At 40.5% G+C, this 24,199-nt stretch overlaps 1 protein-coding gene across 3 annotated transcripts; it reads left to right on the forward strand.

Annotated features, from left to right (window-relative positions):
• Positions 1-3,259: 3,259 nt before the first annotated feature.
• Positions 3,260-23,937, forward strand: CDKL1 (cyclin dependent kinase like 1). Of its 3 annotated transcripts, none has more exons than XM_070943045.1 (10): positions 3,260-3,408; positions 6,888-7,174; positions 12,281-12,402; positions 17,384-17,456; positions 18,783-18,873; positions 19,693-19,893; positions 20,531-20,613; positions 21,253-21,309; positions 22,489-22,644; positions 23,150-23,937. In XM_070943045.1, the coding sequence occupies exons 2-10, from the start codon at positions 7,007-7,009 to the stop codon at positions 23,255-23,257; spliced, it is 1,059 nt and encodes a 352-aa protein (XP_070799146.1). In that variant the 5' UTR covers positions 3,260-3,408; positions 6,888-7,006; the 3' UTR covers positions 23,258-23,937. The 3 variants fall into 3 exon arrangements, with proteins under 3 accessions (XP_070799146.1, XP_070799162.1, XP_070799154.1); XM_070943053.1 differs by having other exon boundaries at positions 3,390-3,424; XM_070943061.1 differs by lacking the exons at positions 22,489-22,644; positions 23,150-23,937 and adding an exon at positions 22,397-22,456.
• Positions 23,938-24,199: the final 262 nt, after the last annotated feature.

A 24,199-nucleotide genomic window follows, 5' to 3' on the forward strand; every position in this document is an offset into this window, starting at 1 on the left:
TGATACTTAATTTCACTCAGTAGCATCTCTGCTCTTATTAAGAAGTGTGCGTGTGTCCATGTCTTTCCACATAGATGCAATTCTCAATTTTGGATACAGCATGCTCTGAATTCGCATTTCAGGAAGAGCCCAGGAGATCCAATCTGTAACAGGATGAGTTGCATGTATTGGCTTATATTTGAATCTCTGCTTTGTTGAGAATCTCAGGAATCTTAATCTCAGGCCAGGCTGTTTCAATCTTTAATATTCTTAAGTATGTAAGCATAAAATCATACATGCTTCCTGAACCATTAGGAGGGAGAATGGTATTCAGATGGGTTGTTCAATAACTATCATATTGAAATTGGCAAGAGACATTTCTATTCTACTTTGTAACTAATTGTACACTCTGGAAAGTAAGCATAATGGGTGAATGAATGCATCATGGATGATGGTATTCATTAATGATTGCAACAGCTATTACGTAGGACATACAGAAGACTGGCAGAGCGTAATCTTGAGCACCAACTAGTGGTTGGAAGACATAATTTCACAACATATGGACAGGCTTAACCATAGTCTCAATTGGGAAACTGACCATCTTAGACCAAGCCAAGTCCAAAAACGCTAAGAAATTTCTAGAAGCCTGGCACTCTAACATAATTAGCCATCAATAGACACATAGACAAACAATATCTACATACGATGCAAAGGAGACAATCTACAAACTAAAAAGGGAACAAAAAGACCAAACCCCTCCCCATCAGCAGTCAGCACCCAGATGAGCATAGATTAAGTCCAAGATTAACATCAGATCAACAATCAAGCAAATGATACCCCAATCAAGGAACCGCCAAACAAGCAGTAAACAGCCCAAAGAACTTAAAAGACCACCTAGACTAGAATATAAACATAGAGCAAACCCCACTCCTTACTAGCACTGATGGTGTCACCTAGTTTGGGCAATGAGCCTGCAAGAAAACAACCAAGCTCAGAGAGCACCAAGGACCCCTCATATGTAAATAGGGTTTGCAGCAAGAATTAGGCAGGTTTATAAGCTGTCACTTTGAGGGGTAACAAGTGATCTCTGGAAAGAAGGTGGGTTGTAAAGGGAGGGAGAAGAGCCTAATGCTGGGAAAGATTGAGGGCAAAAGAAGAAGGGAATGACAGAGAATGAGGTGGCTGGATGGAGTCACTGAAGCAGTCGGCGTGAGTTTAAATGGACTCCAGAGGATGGTAGAGGACAGGAAGGCCTGGAGGAACGTCCATGGGATTGCGATGGGTTGGACACGACTTCACAACTAACAACAACAAAGGGAGGGAAAGTAAAAGGGGGGGGGGTCTACTTTCAATTAATATTTGAAAGGTTCTCAACAGAACTGAAATTGAGGCTGTTGTTTTTACCAAGATAGCAAGACTAGACAGATCAATGGTTACCATGTTGATCAGTAGTTCACCTAATTTCCCAGAAGTATCTGCATTGCTCCAGATACTTTCATGCAAAAATGAATTGTTTTCATGGGCATAAAGGGGCTAGAGGGGGCATGACATCACATAAGTAGCACAGGTGACACCATTTGCCCAAGAATATTATGTGATTTCATCATGGCTTTTCATGGATACAGTAAAATTTTCATAAATTAGCCTCTGATTTGTCTCAGCTGCCCAGTGTCATTGTGGAATTGGACAACCTGGAAAATTGGAATATTAAAACTTGACTTTGGAGATATACTTGAAGCAAGAAGATTCTAGGCTGCAAGATGATGGTTTTAAAAGGACAGGGTAGTACCCAGTAAAGTGGTCAAGCATCCTTTCCATAAAGAATTTGGATTGCTGACATTTGCTGGGTTCACAGAAGTCAGTCACTTTCTCAAGTCAATCCACCTTACAGGGTGGTGGTTGTGAGGGGAAATAAGAGAAAGGAATATTCGGTATATTTGTTGCCTTGAATTGTTTATAAAATAATAAAGCCTATATAAAAAATTTAAAAAGCCTGTAAGTATTAAGAAACATAAGTGTGCCCAAATAAAACACATTCCATTATGGCTGACTATAATAGCCTGATGATTCAGTAAGATGAACTACAAATTACCTATTCCTATTTTAAGCAGGATTCAAATGACTAAACCCAGCCACTAATGTTCAAAGTCCTATTCAGTTAGGAAATTTGCTGGAAGTTCCAGACTTGAGGTTAGCAGAGATTCAGACATTCATGCATGCTATTATTTAACACAATGCAAGCAAGAAATGCAAGCAAGACTTAGCAGTTTCATGGTTTACTCAACCTAATTTTCTGGGTTCACATGGCACTGGCTGATAAACTAAATAGGCTGGATTCACACTGGAAGCTACATTAAGCCACGATTGGCTTGTTTATTGATAAGTGGGTGGTAAAAGTCAATTTATGTACACTGAGCGCATATATATCAAAGACAAATTCCTTGTGTGTCCAATCATACATGGCCAATAAAGAATTCTAGTCTAGTCTAGTCTAGTCTAGTTTCATGTCTTCCATACCAAAGCTCTTTATTAATAGGTTTGAAGCTATCAATCCAAAATCCTAATCTCATTTTGCTTTCCATTAGGTTTTCAAGACACTTGAAACCACAGACTACTCGATCCTAGTTTAGTCAACTATATTGTGTGATTTCATCCCTGTGGTTAGTTGATGGATGTGTGCGAAAGTGAAAATAAAATAAAATAATATTTTAAAGAAAGAAAGAAAGAAAATACACTAACCACGGAGAGGCTTGTGAACTCAGGCTTCTCCCATTGCTTTTACACCTGCGATCGGGTTTGAGCAGTGGAGTATCTTTAAATTTGAGACCAAGTAGTTTGCAATGGAAGGAACGCAAAGAAATGCTGTTGGTTTTTTTTGCACCACACAGTATTTTGGCCTTCTTTGAACAACAAAGAGAAAAAGTTCAGCGCGTTTTAGTAGAAAAGGGGGGAAATGCGTCACCCCGCAGCAAAATGTATCGGACGTTACAGGCTTCAAAATGGAACAAATCCCTGTTCTAAGCGCCTCCGCGAAGCAATGCCGCCCTTCTGCATTGTCCTCTCTCCTGACAGACGGAGCCACGACAGACCGTCCAGCCTGCTGTTCGGATGGCTGGGCTGTCACCTTCGGTCGCCGAAAACGGCGGCCTTCAGCCTCCTCCTGCCCTACGGTCCACCTCCAGGAGGCGGGCAGTGGCGAGAGACCGTCGCCTCCCCGCACCGCCTTCTTCCCCCCACCCCGCCACCTCTCGCCCGGGGGCCGCCCTGACTGGCAGCCACTTCAGCGTCTGCGCCCGACGGGCCGGAGTGGCGCGTGAAGGAGTCGCGTCTGCCGCCACATTTGCCCGCCCGCGCAACAGGCGAGAGAAGCGGGCACCAGCTGCCGGGAGCCATCGCCGGGCGGCATGAAAGCGAAGTCTCGCACCGAGGGTGAGAAGAACTGCTGGTGGGAATCCTCTCGCTCCCGGTCTCTGAGCGCAAGCAAAGCGCGCCTTTGGTCGAGCAAGGGACTGCGCGGCGGAGGAGGTCCTTCTCGGCTGCGAGTTGAGAGGAACGCGCGCTTTTCTGTGGAGAATTAGATAACTCCCTGCAGACTTTGCAGGGCTAATGGAAGGGAGGGTACTTCTGAGGATATGCAGAGGGCACTTTAAGTGGGGGGGGAGGGGAAGGAGGGGACATACTTGGTCCCTCAAGCGGGCTTCTTCCTGCTGGGAAAAGAAAAACGTCTGAATTGCCTCTGAGACGGCAACATTCGCCTCTGCAGCTGCCCACTCCACCCCCCTCCATGCCTGTCAGTGCATCCTGAGCGTACATCTCTCCTTTTATCCCAAAGGGGCTGCTTGCAGGCCTGAGGGAAAGACTACCAAGAGGCTATTGGGCTGGTGAGAGTAGAGGGGACATCCCCAAGTCCTCTTTTAGGATCCTCTCTGGGACCATCTCCACTGTGCCCTTCTCATACACCTGCTGGCACTATTATCCTCTGGAGGTGTTTTTTTTTTATTTATTGCAGGCAGGCGAGACAAGGAAGGGGGGAAGCCAAAGCTGGGCCTTGTCCCTTGCCTTGCCTCCTGTCCCTTCCTTCCTTCCTTAAGGCAGAGAGGCAGGCGTGTGTTTTGCTGCTGATGGGCTTGCCCAGCTGGCTGCACCTCCCTGGCAACCTGCCTTTGCCTAAAGGTGCTGAATTAAAATTTAATTTACAGATGGGCCTTTTGCAAGGGGAAAGTGGTCTGAAAACGCAGAGGCCACTGGAGCCTTCCAGCAATCGGGTTTCAGATTGCACTAGAGGCGCTAGTATCCATCACTTTGGTGCGGAGAGCGCCTTACAATCCTCGCCCTCCTTTTTCCTCCGTGTTTCTAAATTCACGGAGTAATGCTACCACTGTGCAGATTTTACGCTGTGCAGATTGTGCTCCTTTTTTTTACAGACAAGGGGGCCCTTTCAATATAGGGCATTTGTACAATTTGTTGTTAGGAGGGTTGCATGCTTGCAATACCGTAGTGGTGTTGGAATCATCACAAAACATCAATTTGCCATGGAGTAAGCTGAACTTGGTCCAGCTCAACCCCTCGTATCCTTCAGAATGATCCCACTTCAACATATCTTTGTCCTGGGTATGGGGGAGTGGGGCAAATAGGCATGCCCTACTCCAAATACTAGCCTGCAGCCCCCAACCATTTTCATTTTCTAAGAATGTCTTTGTGGGGCCCAGAGATATATTGGTAAAGGAAGAAAACACTAGACTTGTGCTTTGCTTTGTAGCATGCTCACATCTCTGTTTGAGTTAAAAGACTTTATAATAAAAATTGTTTGTTAGGGCAGGGAGCCTGGCAGGCATCCAGGGGCACCTGACAGCCCTCAGGCATCACGTTAGAGACCCAGAAGCATTACAGAATAACATTAACTTGGAAATAACTTTTTTTTTTGTTGTTCTAAGGAGCTTAAGGTCTGAATCTGACTGAATGTAGAGATGATCAGATCTGAATAGAGGAGTGGAGGTAAAGAGAACACAGGGAAGGAGAAAATAGGATGGGGAGAGTTTGCATAAATACAATCAGATAGCCTTATGTGGTTGCTGTGACAGAAATCCAAAAGGTTAACCAATAGATTAAAAAAAAAAAGGCTTTTGAGGTGAAATGTGATTAAGGGGAAAGAAAGGGACTGAGCAGAAGTTCCAGGAGTTCCAAGTCTTGAGGACAGTGTGAAAGAACAAATAGAGCCAAAAGTTGCAGGAATTACGAACAGAAATGTATGGTGTTAAGAAAGATAGTCATGACTTTTCCAAGGCTACGGCTACTTCTTGACTTACGGCCACAACTGAAATTTCTGTGGCTAAGTGGGGCAGCTGTTAAGTGAGTCAGGCTCAATTTTATAACCTTGTTGCAGTGGTCATTAAATGGATCACCACAGTTAAGTGAATACACAGTTGTTAAGTGAATCTGGCTTCCCTATTGAATGATTTTGCTTCTTGGAAGCCAACTAGGAAAGTCACCAATGATGAACGTGGGACCCCGGGACACTGCAACTAATATAAATACATTCCAGTTGCCAAGCGCTCAAACACGCTGTACCAGTTGTAAGTGCAAGGATTTGTTGTAAGTCACTTTTTTCAGCACCATTGTAGCTTCAGTCACTAAACGAAAGGTTGAAAGTCGAGAATTACCTGCATTTGATATGTTTTGTGGCAGATCTAGGAAGCTTTATCCTGACATTTATCCTTACATTTCTATCCCACCATTTTCATTATTAAAAAGAATCTCAAAATGGTTATAAGTCATTGCAAACAATTAAATTTAAATTATCATCATCTTAAAAAAATTAATGTAAATAACTTTTAATCGCTATTAAGTATGGAACAGAAAAGTACTGTGGTTCCAATTTAACTGAAAGTCTGAAAATGTGCATCTTTAAAAGAAGTTCAGCTTCAACTGTTAACTAAACAGGAATAGATTCTGCAATGGAGGTTTTTGTACTGGAAACTTCATTCAGGTCATTGTATTATGAATTGAGCAACTTCAATGAGACATCTTTTGTAGATCTTTTGTAGCTGATGGACACCTACGAAAGGAGGTATCCAGATCCCAAAGATATCCAGGTCCCAAATTAATCAGGCACTGTGTGAGATTGCAAGTACTGTAGAGATAAATCTAATTAACAGAAAATTAAAGGCTTCCTCAACTCATGCTTGGCCCATGGGATCTACATTAATATCTCCAGGTCCTCTGGAACATCTACAGAAGTAGTTTGCCACTGACTTCTCCCGGTTGGTATCTTCAGTTTCCCAGTGCAGCTTGTTTCCCAAGGCTTTTTTGCAGGCCTTCTATCCAGACCTGACTCTGTTTCATTTTTTTCAAGGTCATCCAAGATTGAATAGGTCCTATCAAGGCAATGACTAATTAGCTGAGTGAAAAAATAAAGGTGAAGGGTCAGTTTATACATCACATTAATTCATAATATGTTTGCTGGCTTTAGAAGTCCAATGAAATGTGGGCACTGCCATATTAAATAGAAACTTTTCCACAACAAACCACACTGTAATTTCAATCATTCCAGTTCATTTCAGTGGAACTGGTGGAGAAAAACTTCATTAAGTTCCATTTAATTTTTTCTAGCGAGAGGTTTTGGGAGCTTGCCCAGTGCTGTAGGGTAAATAGCAAGGTATTTCAAGCAACAGTGATGAAGCCACTTAAAAAGAGGTCTTGTTTTTTTTAAAAAAAACTCCAATCTCTCCTTGCCACCTGCTGGATTATCAGGGGTGGGGGGTACTGAAGACTAGTGCATTCTTTAAAACAAAGTAAATATAGGCTCGGATTGCTTGGTCCATTAAAAAATCAGTATGGTGTGGTTATGTTCCATAGATTCTATAGATGTTAAGTGTGGCTGCAACCATATTTTTACATTTGTCTTACAGGTTTAAGATGATTGCGATCTTTTGCAACTTTTGAATTATTCAGATCCTCAAGAGAGCATCTTACTCACCAGGTCTTGCTGAAAGTGGATAACATCTTAAGAGATTCTTTTCTGTTAGCAATGGAGAAATATGAAAAAATCAGTAAAATTGGGGAAGGCTCCTATGGGGTTGTTTTCAAATGCCGAAACAAAGACACCGGGCAAATTGTTGCTATCAAAAAGTTCCTGGAATCTGAAGATGATCCTGTTATTAAAAAAATTGCACTTCGAGAGATTCGGATGTTAAAGGTAATGAACTGGAATTTGCTTATCAGAAACTTATTTGATTAAAGCTGTATATGCTTTTCTATACGCTTATTGTTTTTCTTTCTTGTAACTAATCCAATGGCCCTTTTTATCTGAACATCACTGTGCCTTTTATATGGCAAATATACTGTTGGATGCCTGCCTAAGAGTCATCCAGCTTTTGGAAACTTATCTTTAAAATGTATTTCATGGATCATTAACTATACATAAAGTACATGGACTATGCATTTGATGATAGAAAGCTCTGATAAAAAGCAGTGGAAAGAGTGGATATAAATAAGATTATTTATTTACTCAATATACATATCACACGTGAACTATAGATTTAGAATGAACATATTTTAACAGTAGTGACTTTCATTGTTGTATTCCATTCTGTTTGAGAACTTTTAATTCTATAAGAAGATTGATAAATCTCTAATGTAGACATGATTAATTGTGATTAGGATAGCAGAAAGCTGTTTTCTTCCTTTCTTTCAAGCTTCTTGTGGTACCTAAATCAATTCATGTAAATTCTTTACCTCATATACTCTCTCATAGATTCTCTCCGATCAGTTTACAATGAATTTTTATCATATCTGTCTCTGAGAGGTTCACAACCTAAGAGTTATCTTAGGAAGAGAGTATTTGGCTTTCGATGTATGTATTAAACACTTGTCCGTTTGTCTCTCTTGAAAGATTTTCTGATGGTATGAGGGCCAGGGAATTTTTTGGGAAAAGCTTCTTACACAGTGTCCTCCTGATACTGGGCCTAAATATATTCCATTCCAAATGAAGCAAAACAGCATACCAAGATAACCCATTGTGTAAGAGGAAAAAAACTTTCATTTTGTAATTGATGTAAATCATTGTGGACAATTGATTGAGGTCTTAGTTTTCTTGGATTTATTCTGCTGATTATATGTCATTTGTGGGCAAACATTAGCACCAATGGGCCACAGTTCAATCCTCCTGCTGTTCCTAATATTAACATAATTTATGTTTACATGTTGGTTTATTCAATTTATATAGCCACCCATTTTACAACAACAACTCTGGGCAACTAACACAACTTAAAGCACTAAATATAAATGATTATAAATTACAATTAAGAAAAGCATATAAAAGAAAACCTTCAACTGTCCACCATTAGTATTAATTACTATAATCATTGGTATCGTATCTTGTAGTATTATTTTTAGCACAAAAAGGATATACAAAGAACAAGGCACTGTAAAAATAGCAGGGACTCAGTTTCTGCAATAGCTTTCCTGCTGATATATATATATATATATATTAATTTGATTTATATGCCGCCCTTCTCCGGAGACTCAGGGCGGCTTACAATGTGCTCAGCAATAGCCTTCATCCTTTTGTATATTTATACAAAGTCAGCTTATTGCCCCCACAAACTGGGTCCTCATTTCACCTACCTTAGAAATGATGGAAGGCTGAGTCAACCTTGAGCCTTGGCGAGATTTGAACCTGCAGTAATTGCAGGCAGCTGGTCTTAATAACCAGCTTAATAACAGGGTGCCTTAGACCACTGTACTACCAAGGCTCTTATATTTGGATGCATATTTTTGTTTTTTCCAATAGATAGTGGACAATCTCTTATTTATTTATTTTTTGTTAAAAGCCAAAATAATCTTTAAAAATAGTTGACTAAATTCAGGTGAGCCATAATTCAGTAATTTTGCAGTCAATATTAAATTGGTTTGCAGTTCATTTGTTGTTGTTGTTAGTTGCGAAGTTGTGTCCGACCCATTGCGGCCCCATGGACAACATTCTTCCAGGCCTTCCTGTCCTCTACCATTCCCTGGAGTCCATTTAAGCTTGCGCTGATTACTTCAGTGACTCCATCCAGCCACCTCATTCTCTGTCATCCTCTTCTTCTTTTACCCTAAATTGTTCCCAGCATTAGTCTCTTCTCCAGTGAGTACTTCCTTCTCATTAGGTGGCCAAAGTATTTGATCGCAGTTCATAAACCACATCAAATTGTTTTAGAAGTTTGAAGTTGGAGTGGCATTGACTAGCTGTTTTCCAAGATAAGTCCCTTAAAAGAACCATGATGTCCTGGCTTTTGTTCCACACCTGGCCATTTGTCTTGCAGGTGGAATAAGACAAATAGAAAATGGTGTTTATCAGTCAAAAGTTTATCCCCTGCATAATGCACCCACCAATATGAAAAAGTAAAAGGAGGTAGCAGCTGGATGTTGGGTCAGTTGGAAAAAGTATTGTTGGATTAATATTGAGGAGACTCAAATGGACTTGAGTTTATCAGCATTTCACTAAGTGCTGAAAAGATGGTTGCAACCCCGAACCTTAAACCAGGATGTAGAATGAGCTCATTCTGGTGTTCTTTTAATATGTGTGTTGAATTCAGGGACATTGGGGTATTTCAATTGCTTTCAACTTTTTAAATTATTATTATTGGTTATTCTACTATTTATTAGCCATCCAGTGCTGTGTCTTGAGTTGGCTGCCATATATATTTAAATCACAAGTAAATTTGGAAACCCAGTTTATTCCCCTTAAGCCAAGAAATTGCACTGAATTATTTTGGATAAGGAAATAGTTGCTGTGAAGATAAAATTGGAGAAAGTATATTTCGTCTGTTAAAAAATATCCATCCATCCATTTTATTAGCAATGCATACTTGAAATAAAATGAGCCTTGTTGTGATGAAAATGTCTTCTGGTCAATTCTGAGGGATAACACCCAGTTCTAACTCTCCATTCAGATGATATTGCCTTAAGCCTTTAGGTCCATAGGAGGTAACCACGGGTGATTTTAGCAAGGGGTTCTCTGCCCGGTTGCTGGGTGGGTGTGGCCATGGCAGGCATTGCCTAGTTGGCCTCCTGCACCATGGTGGGGGGAGGTGTTGTTGCCCTCCCCGGGCTCCGGAGGCTTTCTTTGAGCCTCCGGGAGGGGGGAAAATGACCTCCCCAGGCTCCAGAGGCCCTCTGGAGTCTGGAAACTGGCCTGTTTCCGGCCTTCCCGAACTTCCGGTAGGCCCGTTTTTCATCCTCCCCGAGCCTCTGCATACACCCTGCACTTACCTGCATCCAAAACAGGCTGTGTGTGGACTCCTGGAGGGGCAGGGTGGGCGGGGCAGGGTGGGCGGGGCAGGGGCAGCCAGGAGTGGGATTTGGAGGTTCTCCGAACTGCACAGAATCTTAGCTAGAGGTTCTCCCAAACCCCTGTGAACCCCCAGCAGCCCATCCCTGGAGGTAACCATGGGTCCTGTGGATATTTTATGTTACTATTCCTCAATTCCAAAACTTTGACTATGTTGCTGGCACAAGTGGATGTGGTACCACAAAGCCAATGAGGATATCAAGTTGCTTACTTCTCTTTGTGCATGCTTTAAATCCATAGTAGCATTCAAATCTACCCTAGCTATCTGAAGAGATCCAGAAGTCTGATAAGCTATTGTGGAAAGATTAATAGGGATTTCTAAAGCCCAGGAAGAAATTCAATAGTGGGGGCAGCAGCTTATGTCAGGAAAACAGGTGATAAATGGCCATTGAAGGAACCAAGAAAGAGAGCTGGGGAAGCAGAGTATCTCAACAATTTGCACCATTCTTTTCAAATGGATCTGTGTGCTGAATTGTGTTGATTGAACAAGTGCGGGCCTGCTCTGCCGCCAGTTCTGAAAAACACTTTCTCAGTCAATAGTAACAGATTGTTTGTTTGCTAATTGGAGAACAGTGTGGGTTGAGATCTAATCCAGTGGGTGTGGGGAGACAGGATTCTTAATCCATCATTTTTCTGTGTTGTATAAACAAAGAAAGAACAAAGGCGTCAACAACGCCATAGTCATTCAGATTTAAGAGATTAAATGAGCAGCGCCATTTACCTTGTCTGCCTTTAGGGTACAAGTGTTGGGTTTGAAATATATGAACATAAGGCTATCAATGGAAAAAAAGGCTATTGGTAGTTGTATATCAACTTTTGTGTCAGAGGCAGGGTGCATCTGGATCCTAGTTGCTGGGAGACGTGTCTTGCTTGTGAGTTTCTTTCTGTGGGAAACATGGTGCCATTTTTAGGCCTTCCATCCAATCCAGCACAACTTTTTATAAACTCTTTTGAACACCGAAGCTAGGAGACCCCAGGGTGATATCTTGGTATTATAAAAATCTGAAAGCACCTTTTTCTTGCTGTTTTGCTGTGTTGTTAAATCATTCTGCGTTGAGTTAGTATGACCTCTGAAGCAGACGTGAGCAGCCCATGACTGCTCACGTCTGCTCATTTGTTAAACATATTTGCCAAATCTTTAAAGTTGGCCAACTTCATAATATGGTATACAATACTAAAAGCAATTGAAAATAATTGTAACCAGCAAAAAAAAAAAAGATAAATGTCTAAGAAGAAAAGAACAGGAAAATTGTAATCCTCAACTTTGATTCCAAAGCACTCTACCATACTCCCTAATCCAGGACATGGGGGAAGAGGCAGATCCTTCAAGAGTCACTTAAAAATGAGACATGAGTAGGGGCTATTTTACCTCTTCCAGGCTCACTTAAACAAAGACAAATTCATCTTGTCATTCAGATTATATTGCATGTTGCATGTCAATAAAATTAAAATGCAAGTATTCAATCAAAATGTAGGATTTTATTTATGGTCAGGATATCTGTTTTTTATGATACTTTAAGAGGAGGTTTCATGCTTTGTGAAATTTAGAGAAGATAGGAAAGGGAGAATGAGAATAGCATAGGAGAGACAAAAGGCAAGAAAATTGCAGTTGTATATTAATGGCAATTACGGTATATGTTTTATCTTTGTTTGGATTGAAAAGCAGAACCCAATGGTTATGCTAAAAGGTTATGGGAAGAGATTAGTAATAAATAAATAAATTAAATAAACACACATACATACACACAGAGTCACAATGTTTAACTGAGGAGAACATATGTATTTTTGAGATCTGAGGCACGGTAATAAGGCAAAACTGAATTAGAAATGAAATTCTGAGCAATGACTCTCCAACCTTTTTGCTTAATATGGTGACTGTTTTAGCATTAGACCAATTTTAGAATGTTAATACATCTTTATTTTCTTCAACTGAACTTGCTTCACAAATGTTATGTTATGCTTTTTTAGCAACTGAAACATCCCAATTTGGTCAATCTTCTGGAGGTCTTCCGGAGGAAACGAAAGCTTCACTTGGTCTTTGAATATTGCGACCATACGGTCCTTCACGAGCTTGACAAGAATCCACGTGGGTAAGTTGCCAATTCATGAAATTCATAGAAACAGAGCAGTTATAATGTCCATACCTCTCTGCAGACTTTTCTTGCTAGATGTAACAGATCTGCAACCATCAATCTTGAAGGTTAAAAAAAGGCCACTGTGTGGTTGCCATGGATTAAGGCATGCTTGCAAAAGAATGGTTTGAGAGCTTGCTGTGGACTCTTGCAAAGGAGATAACGTGGCTGAGATGGGATCATGTATGCTAAAGAAGGGAAATAACTCCTCTTTAGACCTTTAAATTGATCATTGCTGAAAAGATTTCTTCCACCTCAAAGGCTTATTACAAATCATGCAATTTTTGAAAAAGCCAACCCTTGTCAATTTATTTTAAAAAGCCTGAATTTTGATATTTGTGTGAAATCTAGTACAATAGACACAGATACTAAAGTCTTGCTTAAATGTATGACCAGACCTTACAGATTAACAGAGTTGGAAGGGACCTTATAGGTCATCTAGTCCAACCCACCGCTTAAGCAGGAGACCCTACACCATTTCTGACAAGTGGCAGTCCAATCTTTTCTTGAAAGCTCCCACAACTTCCAAAGGCAAACTGTTCCACTGGTTGATTGTTCTCACTGTCAAAACGTTCCTCCTCATTTCTAAGTTGAATTTCTCCTTGGTCAGTTTCCATCCATTATTCCTTGTCTGACCTTCAGGTGCTTTGGAAAAGAGCTTGACACCCTCCTCTCTGTGGCAGCCCCCCAAGTATTGGAAGATGGCTATCATGTCTCCCCTGGCTCTTCTCTTCACTAGACTAGCCATGCCCAGTTCATGTAACTGTTTTATTAATTAATTAATTAATTAATTAATTAATTCATTCATTCATTCATTCATTCATTCATTCATTTATTTATTGGTTCAATTTATATTGAAGAGCCTTGGTAGTACAGGGGTTTAAGGCACCCTGTTATTAAGCTGGTTATTAAGACCAGCTGCCTGCAATTACTGCAGGTTCGAATCTCATCAGGCTCAAGGTTGACTCAGCCTTCCATCATTTCTAAGGTAGGTGAAATGAGGACCCAGTTTGTGGGGGCAATAAGCTGACTTTGTATAAATATACAAAAGGATGAAGGCTATTGCTGAGCACATTGTAAGCCGCCCTGAATCTCCGGAGAAGGGCGGCATATAAATCAAATTAAAAAAATATATATATATGCCGCCCTTCTCCGGAGACTCAGGGCGGCTTACAATGTGGTAAGCAATAGCCTTCACACTATTGTATATACCTGCTTAGTAGGGCTTTTGCCCCCCCCCAAGTGGTGTTCTTTTTTATACAAAGTCAGCTTATTGCCCCCACAGTCCGGGTCCTCATTTTACCTACCTCGAAAGGATGGAAGGCTGAGTCAACCTTGAGCCTGGTGAGATTCGAACTTGCAGTAATTGCAGGCAGCTGGTGTTACTTAACAGCACTTAGTCTGCTGCGCCACCAAGTCTCTTCATATGTTTTAGTCTCCAGTCCACTAATCATCCTGGTTGCTCTTCTCTGCACTTTTTCTAGAGTCTCAACATCTTTTTTATAGTGTGGTGACCAAAACTGGATGCAGTACTCTAGGTGTGGTCTTACTAGGGCTTTATAGAATGGTATTAGTACCTCACTTGATCTTGATTGTATCCCTCTGTTAATGCAACTTAAGATTGTATTGGCTTTTTTAGCTGCCGCTGCACACTGCTGGCTCATATTTAGCTGATTGTCCACTAAGACTCCAAGATCCCTCTCACAGTCCCTGCTATTAAGCCTGGTTTCTCCCAGTTTTTATGTGTGCTTTTGGTTTTTCTTACCTAAGTGTAAGACTTTACTTTTTTCTACATTGAATTTCATTTTGTTATATAGGGCCCAGTGTTCAAGTTTGTCAAGATCCATCTGGATCTCGAGCCTATCTTCTAGGGTGTTAGCTATTCCTGCCATCTTAGTATAATCTGCAAATTTGGTGAGTTCCCCTTCTATTCCCTCATTTAAGTCGTTTATGAAGATATTGAAGAGCACTGGGCCTAAGATGGAACCTTGTGGCACCCCACTGCTTACTTCTCTCCATGTAGCCTTAGACCCATTAAGGACTACTCGTTGAGTATGGTTTGTCAGCCAGTTGTGAATCCATCTGTTGGTGGAGCTATTTCGGCACTTGGTGCTGAAAGTTAACCATCACTGGCCTAACTCCAAGCTTGTTCATAAGAGCAAGCTTCCAGGTTGCCACTAGACGGCACTGTTTAATGGTGGGGACCCAGAGCACTCTCACTTTGCCCAATTTTTTGATTGGGTGAAAGCCAATTGGGAGACAGATAACCAGGACCTATGAAGGATTTTATAACTGACAAGTGTGGACCCAGAAGCCAACTGGCAACCAATACACTGGTTTTCAAGCAGTAGTTGTGAACCTGTGAGAAACCCTAAGCTGCACACTGGTCTCAAATGGGGAAGCACCACCCCGTCCAAAGCAAAAGGTGAAAAATCCTGAAATCCAGAAGCTCATAACAGCTATAGTGACTCAATCTGAGAATAGCCTCCAGGCACTACTAGGCTTGTTGTTACAATGCATTAACTGTGCATTAGCTCTTGTAAATAGTCTATTTCTTAAATACCAATCAGTAACGGTATAGTTTTAATTTTACTTCATGTTGGAATGGCATATTAATGCTGTTCTTTTAGATAATTGTGAGCCATCCAAAGTCATTTGCAGAGATGGGCAGCTATAAAAATCAATCAATCAAACAAACAAATGTTACAATTTGCTGTAGGTCTATAAGGTTTTGTCAGGGTTCCAAGTAACACGCTCAACGAAATAAGACTCTGAGGCTAGAAGTTCCTCAAAGTTCCATTTTATTAGAGATGTCATATTGGCACATCTGGGAAAACCCAAATTTGAAAGCTTCCGGGTTTGCCCCACCTAAAGAAAAGTCAAAGTCCCTTCCCCTGCACCCACATGTCCACCACATGGTCCAATCAATCCACCGTCCCAACTGGAGATGCCTCCTAGTCACGCCACTCCAGGTGCAGGCAGAATGTCCCTGATTCCCAGAGAAAGGAATGTTGTTATGGCTAATTACTTCCAGCAACTCCATGCAATTCCCCTTCCTAAGTTTCCCACATCACTAAATGTGGCAGCCCTGAAGATTCAAAGAAAAAGATGGCCTCCGGGGCTGGCAGATTTTAGTAGATTCTACACTAGAATAGAAAGGGCAATCAAACAATTAGGGGATTAATGTGATTCCTCTCTCGAGGAAAGCCTATATATCAGTGATGGCAAACCTTTTCGGCACCAAGTGCCCAAACCGGAACATGCATGCATGTGCGCATACATGTACATGTATGCTGGAGCCCCAAAAACTCAAAAGACCAGCTGGCTGGTACACATGCGCCCACCGGCCACCTGGTCTTCAGGTTTCCAGGGCTCCGGCATGCAGGATGATCAGTTGGCTGGCGTGCATGCATGCCGGAAACCAGAAAAGCAGCTGGCGACGGTGCGCATGCCCACAGAGAGTGCTCTGCATGTCACTTCTGGCACGCGTGCCATAGGTTCGCCATCACGGCTACATAGTATTTGGAGTGTTTGGCTCAGAAAGTAGGTAAGACAACACAACAAAAGTATAAATCAGGCATGACATAAGAAATGGGAACCTAATATTTTTTCTGGTTCGATAGTATGAGAACTAGATGTCAACCACTGAATCTAAATGAGAACCAGTTTGATCTAGTGATTAAGGCTCCAGGTTAGGAGACTATGAGTTCCAGTCCCATCCCAACCATGAAAGCCAACAGGGCCGGTCACTCTCTCTCAGCCCAACTCACCTCACAGGGTTGTTTTGTGGGGAAAATAGGAGGAGGAAAGTTTGATGAATATATTTACTGCCTTGAAGGCAGGATATAAATAAATAAATAGATAATATAAATGCTAGGAGAGTCAGAATATTAAAAAGGAAGTACTGATTTATTGTATATAACAGGGCATGGCTTTAAAATTGATTGTATACATAAATCTCATGTAATACATACAGGGGTGGGTTCTAATTTTTTTTACTACTGGTTCTGTGGGCGTGGCTTATTTTGTGGGTGTGGCCTGGAGGTCATGTGACTAGGTGGGCGTGGCTAGCTGGTCAGAGTCATTTCTGGAAGGTCCTCGCACTTAGGACCAGTACTCGCACTTACAACACAACTCATTTGTTTGCTTTTAACACTGATCAGCTGTAGGACTGCCCTTTGAAGCCCCGCGGCAAGAGTTTAAACAGTTTTTTTCCCTCTAGTCATCAGCTGGGACTCAGGAGGCAGCAATAGATTGGGGGTGGGACCAAATAAAAGGTAAGAATAACGTGGGTGGGGGGTAGGTGGGAGGCCGGGGGGGGAGAACCGGTTCGGTGATGTCATATCATCACCGCTACCAGCTCGGCCGAACCGGACCGAACCAGGAGGAACCCACCACTGAATACATAGTTATGGTTTTGAAAAATCACTGGACAAATTCATAGAGGAATAAGATACATCTTACTTTTGGAATGAAATACCATCTGAAATACCATCCTTTAGGGAAAATAGGGAAAAATGGTTCTTGGTCTTTATCTTTGGTCCATGCCTTTCAACAGTGGAATACATCTGGTGAGTCACTTTCATCTAATCCTGAATCTTTTCTTCTATATAAATATTTTTACTGTTTTATTAATGTTAGTGTTAAATATTTGTGAACTATTTTAAATACTTGAAGCAAAACAGAAATATTTAAGTAGCTACATCTGGGAATTGTTTTCATTTCTTATTTGCACTCCAGCTTGCTTCTTGCTTGCTCTTATTTTAATCCATAAATTCATTTTAAAAAAAAACCCACATTGAATATTCTAAATAGTTTGTCCTCAATTTTAAAATGAAAATACTGCAGCATGTGTTGGGTGTATGTAGGAATCATCTAGGAAAGATGTTGAATTCTACACACCCTATTTTTGCTGCCTTTTCCATTTTTTTCCTTCCAGGGTCCCAGAACATCTTGTGAAAAGCATAACTTGGCAGACTCTCCAAGCAGTGAATTTTTGTCACAAACACAATGTAAGTCATTTCATCCCAACAAGTTTGTTTTTGCAGAGCTACAGACTTTGAGCTCACTAAATCAGAGAAATGGTTGTATTTCCACGCAGTATGCTGTATTTCCTTGTACCTCCATGTTGCTGAACAAGATCTAAATCTTCACCTCTTATGTATAATTGCTATAATTATCTCAAGAGTGGATCAGCTAGATATAAAGCTGTTTTTTGTAAATCATTTTTAGAGAAATGTTTTCATGCAGGTGTGTGTGGCTGATTTGTTTCCATTTTTGACATTTTGCCAAAAGAAGTGTCCTGTTTCCATGGTACATTTCCTATCTCTTAAAAGAGAGGTTGGCAACTTTTTCAGGTTGGCGTTTTAAAAAAAATATTTTAATGCAAAATATCACAAGTTTTGGTGATTCCTAGTATTTTGGTTATTTTAATTTTTGAACATGTATTGTCGTAATTTTGATTGGATTAAATCTTTTGGGGAAGTAATAGCTACCATATTGGTTCCTCTTACCCTAAAGTATCTTCCCCAAGTTAGCAATTCTGGATTGTTGTTCCAGAATTCCCAACTTCCAGCCATGCTGATTAAGAATTTTATAGTTACAGGTTGGGAAAAGACTTTCCAATAGAATCCAGAATTATGGAGAACATGCATAGCAATTCATGTATAAATACGTTTCTTAACACTTTGTTATATACCAAAACTTCAAAACTTCAAAGGAAGACAATTCTGATCCATTGAGAATCTGTATACTGCATGAGTCAAAAAGAGGGCTGTGAAAATATTTACAGACCCCTCACATCCTGGACATAAATTGTTTCAATTCCTATCCTCAAAATGACGCTATAGAACACTGCACACCAAGACAACTAGACACAAGGACAGTTTTTTCCCAAATGCCATCACTCTGCTAAACAAATAATTTCCTCAACACTGTTAAACTATTCACTAAGGCTGCATTACTTTTAATCTTCTCATCGTTCCCATCACCCATCTCCTCCCACTTATGACTGCATGACTGTAACTTTGTTGCTTGTATCCTTACGATTTATATTGATATTGTTTCCTAGTGTGAGTTGTTTGCTTATTTGTACCCTATGACTATCATTAAGTGTTGTACCTTATGATTCTTGACAAATGAATCTTGTCTTTTTATGTATGTTGAGAGCATATGCACCAAAGACAAATTCCTTGTTGGTTCCAATCACACTTGGCAATAAAGAATTCTATTCTATTCTAAAAAAACTAGACTGCCAGGTGTCCGTGCCTAAGATTAATAAAAGGAAGCATTGTGTTTTCTCCTCGAATATATCATTATGTCTCCCTTTCTATGTCTAGTGCATACACAGAGATGTAAAACCGGAGAACATTCTCATAACGAAGCATTTTGTCATTAAGCTCTGTGATTTTGGATTTGCTCGCATATTAAGTAAGTTTATTATATGAAGTTCAGTTCTCTTTCACTAGGCAGAGATCCTGCAACAATACATGAATGTATGATTTTTTTTTCTGTTTAATCCTGTTACTAATGTTCGTCTTAATGGATAAAAGGATAAAAACCACAAAGTTGCTTTTTAAAATTTGTTAAGCTGTTAATTAATTTAAAGTAATTACCCTTTTATTTATCTTTATCTACTATGATATTCATTTCAGAAAGAGTAAAAATGTAAGAGGACTGGAAAATGAGTTATTGAAATATATAGAAGCACCAAAACATGGAAATATACAAAATCAAATGCAGCTTTGATTGCTATGTAGGAGACAGTACAAATGTTTGTTCCTAATTCTACAGAAGTCATTTATATAAATTATATTTCTGCAACTAAGTGCATGTGAACAAAAAACAACTGAATTACACCAATATTCATGCAAAGACAAAATAAGATGTTCAAAACAAGAAGTGCTACCTTTACTCTTTCTAAAAATGAGTACCAGAGTTAGTAAACAAGAGCAGGTTTGCTTCTTCTGTGAGCAGTCAAGAGTGAACCTTACCGTATAGTATTTGTAATTTATTTATTATTTATAAATATCCTTTTATTTCCTTTGCCCTTGAAAGGAAGATTTAGACTAGAGAGTGGGTGTGTCTTTAGTCCCCTTTACTCTAAATCAGGGGTCCCCAAACTTGGCAGCATAGCTGGCTGGAGAATTCTGGGAGTTGAAGTCCACAAGTCTTAAAGCTGCCAAGTTTGAAGACCTCTGCTCTAAATGGTGCTTCTGTTTCTGCAATCCTTTCTTCAAATCCTTTCAGCTGGGCCCTGTGACTACTATACAGATTATGTGGCTACCAGGTGGTATCGTTCTCCTGAGCTCCTCGTAGGTGATACTCAATATGGCCCTCCTGTAGATGTCTGGGCTATAGGCTGTGTCTTTGCTGAACTTCTTTCTGGCATCCCTCTCTGGCCTGGAAAGTCTGATGTGGATCAACTTTACTTGATCAGGAGGACATTAGGTAAGCGAAAGTTACTGAGAAACAGAGATACCTCTAAGTTGTCTGTTGTTTCTTATCTCCCTCCCCTCCCCCACCTCTGGGGTGTCCATGTGAAGTTTGACTGTCTCATGTGAGAAGCATGACATGTGTTGCATTGAGTCATGGGACTATTTTGTTCATTGAAATCGATTTTTGTATATGTTCATCAACTTTCTTCATCATGATACTTGGGAGAGGGGGAAGAAGAGAGACTATTTAAGGCATCCTTCTTCCTTAAGGATTCCCACTTATTCCTATTTAATAAGTAATAGTACCTATTACTATTCCTAAATCCTACTTATTCCCCCCCTCCCCACCGATTGTTTACATTTAAGTAACCTTTAGCAACCTGAGGCCTTTAAAGGCAAGAAAAGTAAAGCCAACATCCAGCCCATTTTAAAGTGGGAGAGGTGGGAGGAGGGTGGGTCAGCAAATTTGAAGAGAATACTTTTTTTTTGCTAGTCCTAGGGAAGAGTGTTTGGCTGGTTACCTAGGCACCCATCTTTCCCAGTCAAGCCATTCTTCTCTCCCATCTGCTTCTATTGCAAACCTCACACAGGATGAGACCTTGGGGATACAAATGTTTAAACTGACTGCCCTATTTGCTTCTTGTTCAAAGGTGATCTCATTCCCAGGCATCAGCAAGTCTTCAGCACAAACCAGTTCTTCAGTGGGGTGAGGATACCCGACCCAGAAAGCATGGTGAGAGCTGCCCTCCTCAGTGGTCTTACACAAGCATAGCACGGTATCACCACTGGACCTGACTTATCAGGGTGGCAAAAATGTGGAAGACCAACAGATGCCCAGCAGAGGGGGGGGGAAACTGTAGCTGACAGCCTGGACACAATAGCTTGAGAAAACAGAGCTAGCTTGCAAGTGTTTTCTCCTCTTTTCAGTGCAAGGAGCAGTTGATTTTTGAAGGACCAGAAAATACTGCTTTTACAGATTAGCTATTTAGGGACCCAGGACATTGCTTGGTTACCAATTGTTGCCTAAAAAGAATGGTTCACTCTTGGATATGATTCTAGAGAGACATGTAACTAGGTGCAGTTTGGAGATCAACACCCAAATTGGTTTCTAGGAGGGGAAGAGGGGAAGGATTGCTATTGGAAACAGAAAAGAAAGCTGCAGACTGCAGGATTTGTGTTAAAAAGTTGCAAAGCAGAAGAGCCAATTTATTTCTTTCTCTCATCTGTCCTGGGAACCATTCCCTTAAAAGAAAAATGCATTTTTGTTTTGTTTTTCTTTGTTGTTATAGGAATACAATGGGGTTGGGAAAATCCTTAATAACTATGAAGATGATTCTGCTAATATTTATTTTCCTTTTTTAAAAAAAACTAGGAGCCACTAGAAATGAAATTCCCCACTATTTCCTATGCTGCTCTGGCACTAATGAAGGTGAGGAAAACATCTTGATGTTTGTAGTCATTTATTGGGGCTCATAAATACAGGACCATCTCGTATGACTCCTCATTCCTTTCAGAGCGATCTTCAAATTTACTGCAGATTACCCCCCAAAATCCCTGTTAGATGGTTAATAAGGAAGATGGTGGGGAAAAGTACAAGGATCAAAAGCAAGGTTTCAAATGGAATATTTAGTTGTGATGCACTTTTGGTCTGAGAAAAACACTGAAACTGAGTGTGACCTCAAATTTTGCTGAAATGCAACTCACTCGTTCGTGCTGAATGGGGTTTTGGCAGTTGTACTTCAGCAACAATTAGACTTGGAGAAGCAAGGTGAATCTAACATGCACCCATTTTTGAAGCACCTAGAAAAAAGCTGGATGGTCAGCTGTTGGTAGGAGGAGGAGGACACAAAGAAATGAATCTTTTCCATTCACAAACTTAATGTGTGCGACTTTGAGAATGGAAAACTCATATTGCCCTGAAAACAGAGGTGAAATCCAGCAGGTTCTGGAGAACTGGTAGTGGAAATTTTGAGTAGTTCGGAGAACCGGCACATACCACCTCTGGCTGGCCCCAGAGTGAGGTGGGAATGGAGATTTTGCAATATCCTTTCCCCAGGAGTGGGGAGGGAATGGAGATTTTACAGTATCTTTCCCAGTGGTGGGATTCAACCAGTTCACACCACTTCGGGAGAACCGGTTGTTAACTTTCTGAGCAGTTTGGTGAACTGGTTGGTGGAAGAAATCATTAGTAGAGAACCGGTTGTTAAAATTATTTGAATCCCACCACTGATCCTTCCCCTGGAGTGGGGTGGGAATGGAGATTTTGCAGTATCCTTCTCCTGCCACGCCCACCAAGCCACGCCCAGAGAACCGGTAGTAAAAAAAATGGATTTCACCACTGCCTGAAAATATTTTTTTTCTAACATGGGTAAAAATGTGAAAATAATGTTTGTTGGAATGTGTTCCTCTTTGGAAATAAATTGCCTGCTTGTTGTTTATTATTGGTAACATTCTTTATAACATGGGTTCTGTTGATGCTTGTATCTGAAATGTAATAATTGTTTTACTCTCTGCAGAGAGAAATGCATTTCGTTTTCCTGAATGCTCTTTTGAACCCATAATTATGTTAGTAGGTATGCATTTCCATCTCCTGCTTGTATTGTCTCAGGGCTGTCTCCATATGGATCCCACTGAAAGGTTGACCTGCGAACAGCTCCTTCAGCATCCTTATTTTGATAGCATTCGGGAGGTAGAACTTGGGAGGGAACGAGAAAGATCCATTACACGGAAACCAAACCGGCCACCTCGAAGGCATGTGCCTGGGGTAAGACACACTAGGCAATGCAAACTACAGGAAATGAGCTCCCCCCCTTGTTTGTGACTGTTACATCATCTATTTACTCCAATGTTCAAGACAATTTGACATTAAAATATCAAAACCAAAATGAAAATCTGTTTAGAATGACTAGCATTAGTAAAAACTTTTCAGAAGCCACCTGCTTTTACCGTTTTCTTGAGTATAATACTCGAGGTGTAGGGAGCCTCAGGATTCCGGTGTTGAACTTTTCTGAGAACTTTTCTTTGTCAGTAAATATAAAATTTAACACAAAAATAGTCTGTCACAAAAGCAACTGCCTGTGAAGGCCCCTGGATTGGGGCTGAAAGGCAAAAGCGGAAGCAGTATGCTCCATCCCATATTTGAGTAGACCAGGTTGCCCTGATTTAAAAAAAAAAAAACACTTTTTCTGAGAATCTTGCATTGAAGTAGGCTAAAATAAAGGGCATATACACGTCCTCCAGTTAATTATAATTTATACTTTATCTTTCAGCTACAGTATCTGCCCCAATTAACCAGCAGCAGCATTTTACCTGCTTTGGATAACAAGAAGTACTACTGTGGAACAAGAAAACTCAACTACCGTTTCCCAAACATCTAAAAAAAAAAAAGCAGATGTCAAAGCTAGTCCATTCTGTGTCTTCGTGTGTTCCTATGAAAAAAAAAAAACTTGGGAAGACAATCACAGTATCTACACTGGCATCAGCTAAAGCAAACCACAATGTTCTGAAAAGTGACAAACCTTGGAAATAGCTGTCGAACGCACAGACACACACACACACACACACACAAAATGTGTCAACAAAAGGTTCGAAATAATTTATCAAAGTTCATCAGGAAAATGGTATTTGGGCCTCTTGGAAAATTGTAGCTCTAATTATCAAGCACTTGTAATTTATACTTTGTGGGGCAAGAATTCTTGCCTCTGCTGCAGAGGGAATTGGTGGAGGGGATCCATTCATGCCAAATATATTTCATTCACAAAATCCCCTTGTGTCAAAGCAAGAAAGAACCCTTGGTCATATACTAGAGATGTAGTTAGTTTCCTTGGCAGGCTGAACCTGCAGGTTCTTTGTGCAAGGGGGTGGAGGGTTGGCTTTGGAGGTTAAGACGAGAACCAGAAATGCCTGGATTCGAACTTTTTCTTTGTCGCTGTTTTCGCAACAAAATAAATAAAATGTAACGAAGCTCTTTAATTAAACATTTTGTTTCTTTCAATTGTAATCAATGTTATTTTTACCTAGAATAACTAGAAATAAAATAAAATTTTAATATATTTTTTTCACAGGATTCATTTAATTGTCTGAAATGGTATAGGTTTCCTCCCAAAGCAGGGGGTTAGACTAGAAGACGTCCAAGGTCCCTTCCAACTCTTTATTCTATTCTAATTTATTAAATATTTTAAACATATTTTAAAGGCCACCGCCTATCAAAACAAGAATCAGAGAAATGATGTGGCCTTTGATGTTCAGCTTCAGAAACCTCATCATTAGTTATGCAGTATTTATTATTGTGGGTTAGCATCCTCAAATTGCCCCATTAT

Source organism: Pituophis catenifer, unplaced genomic scaffold, assembly GCF_029215685.1.
Source record: "Pituophis catenifer annectens isolate HBS135680 unplaced genomic scaffold, rPitCat1.0.hap2 SCAF_1, whole genome shotgun sequence".
Lineage (NCBI taxonomy): Eukaryota > Metazoa > Chordata > Lepidosauria > Squamata > Colubridae > Pituophis > Pituophis catenifer.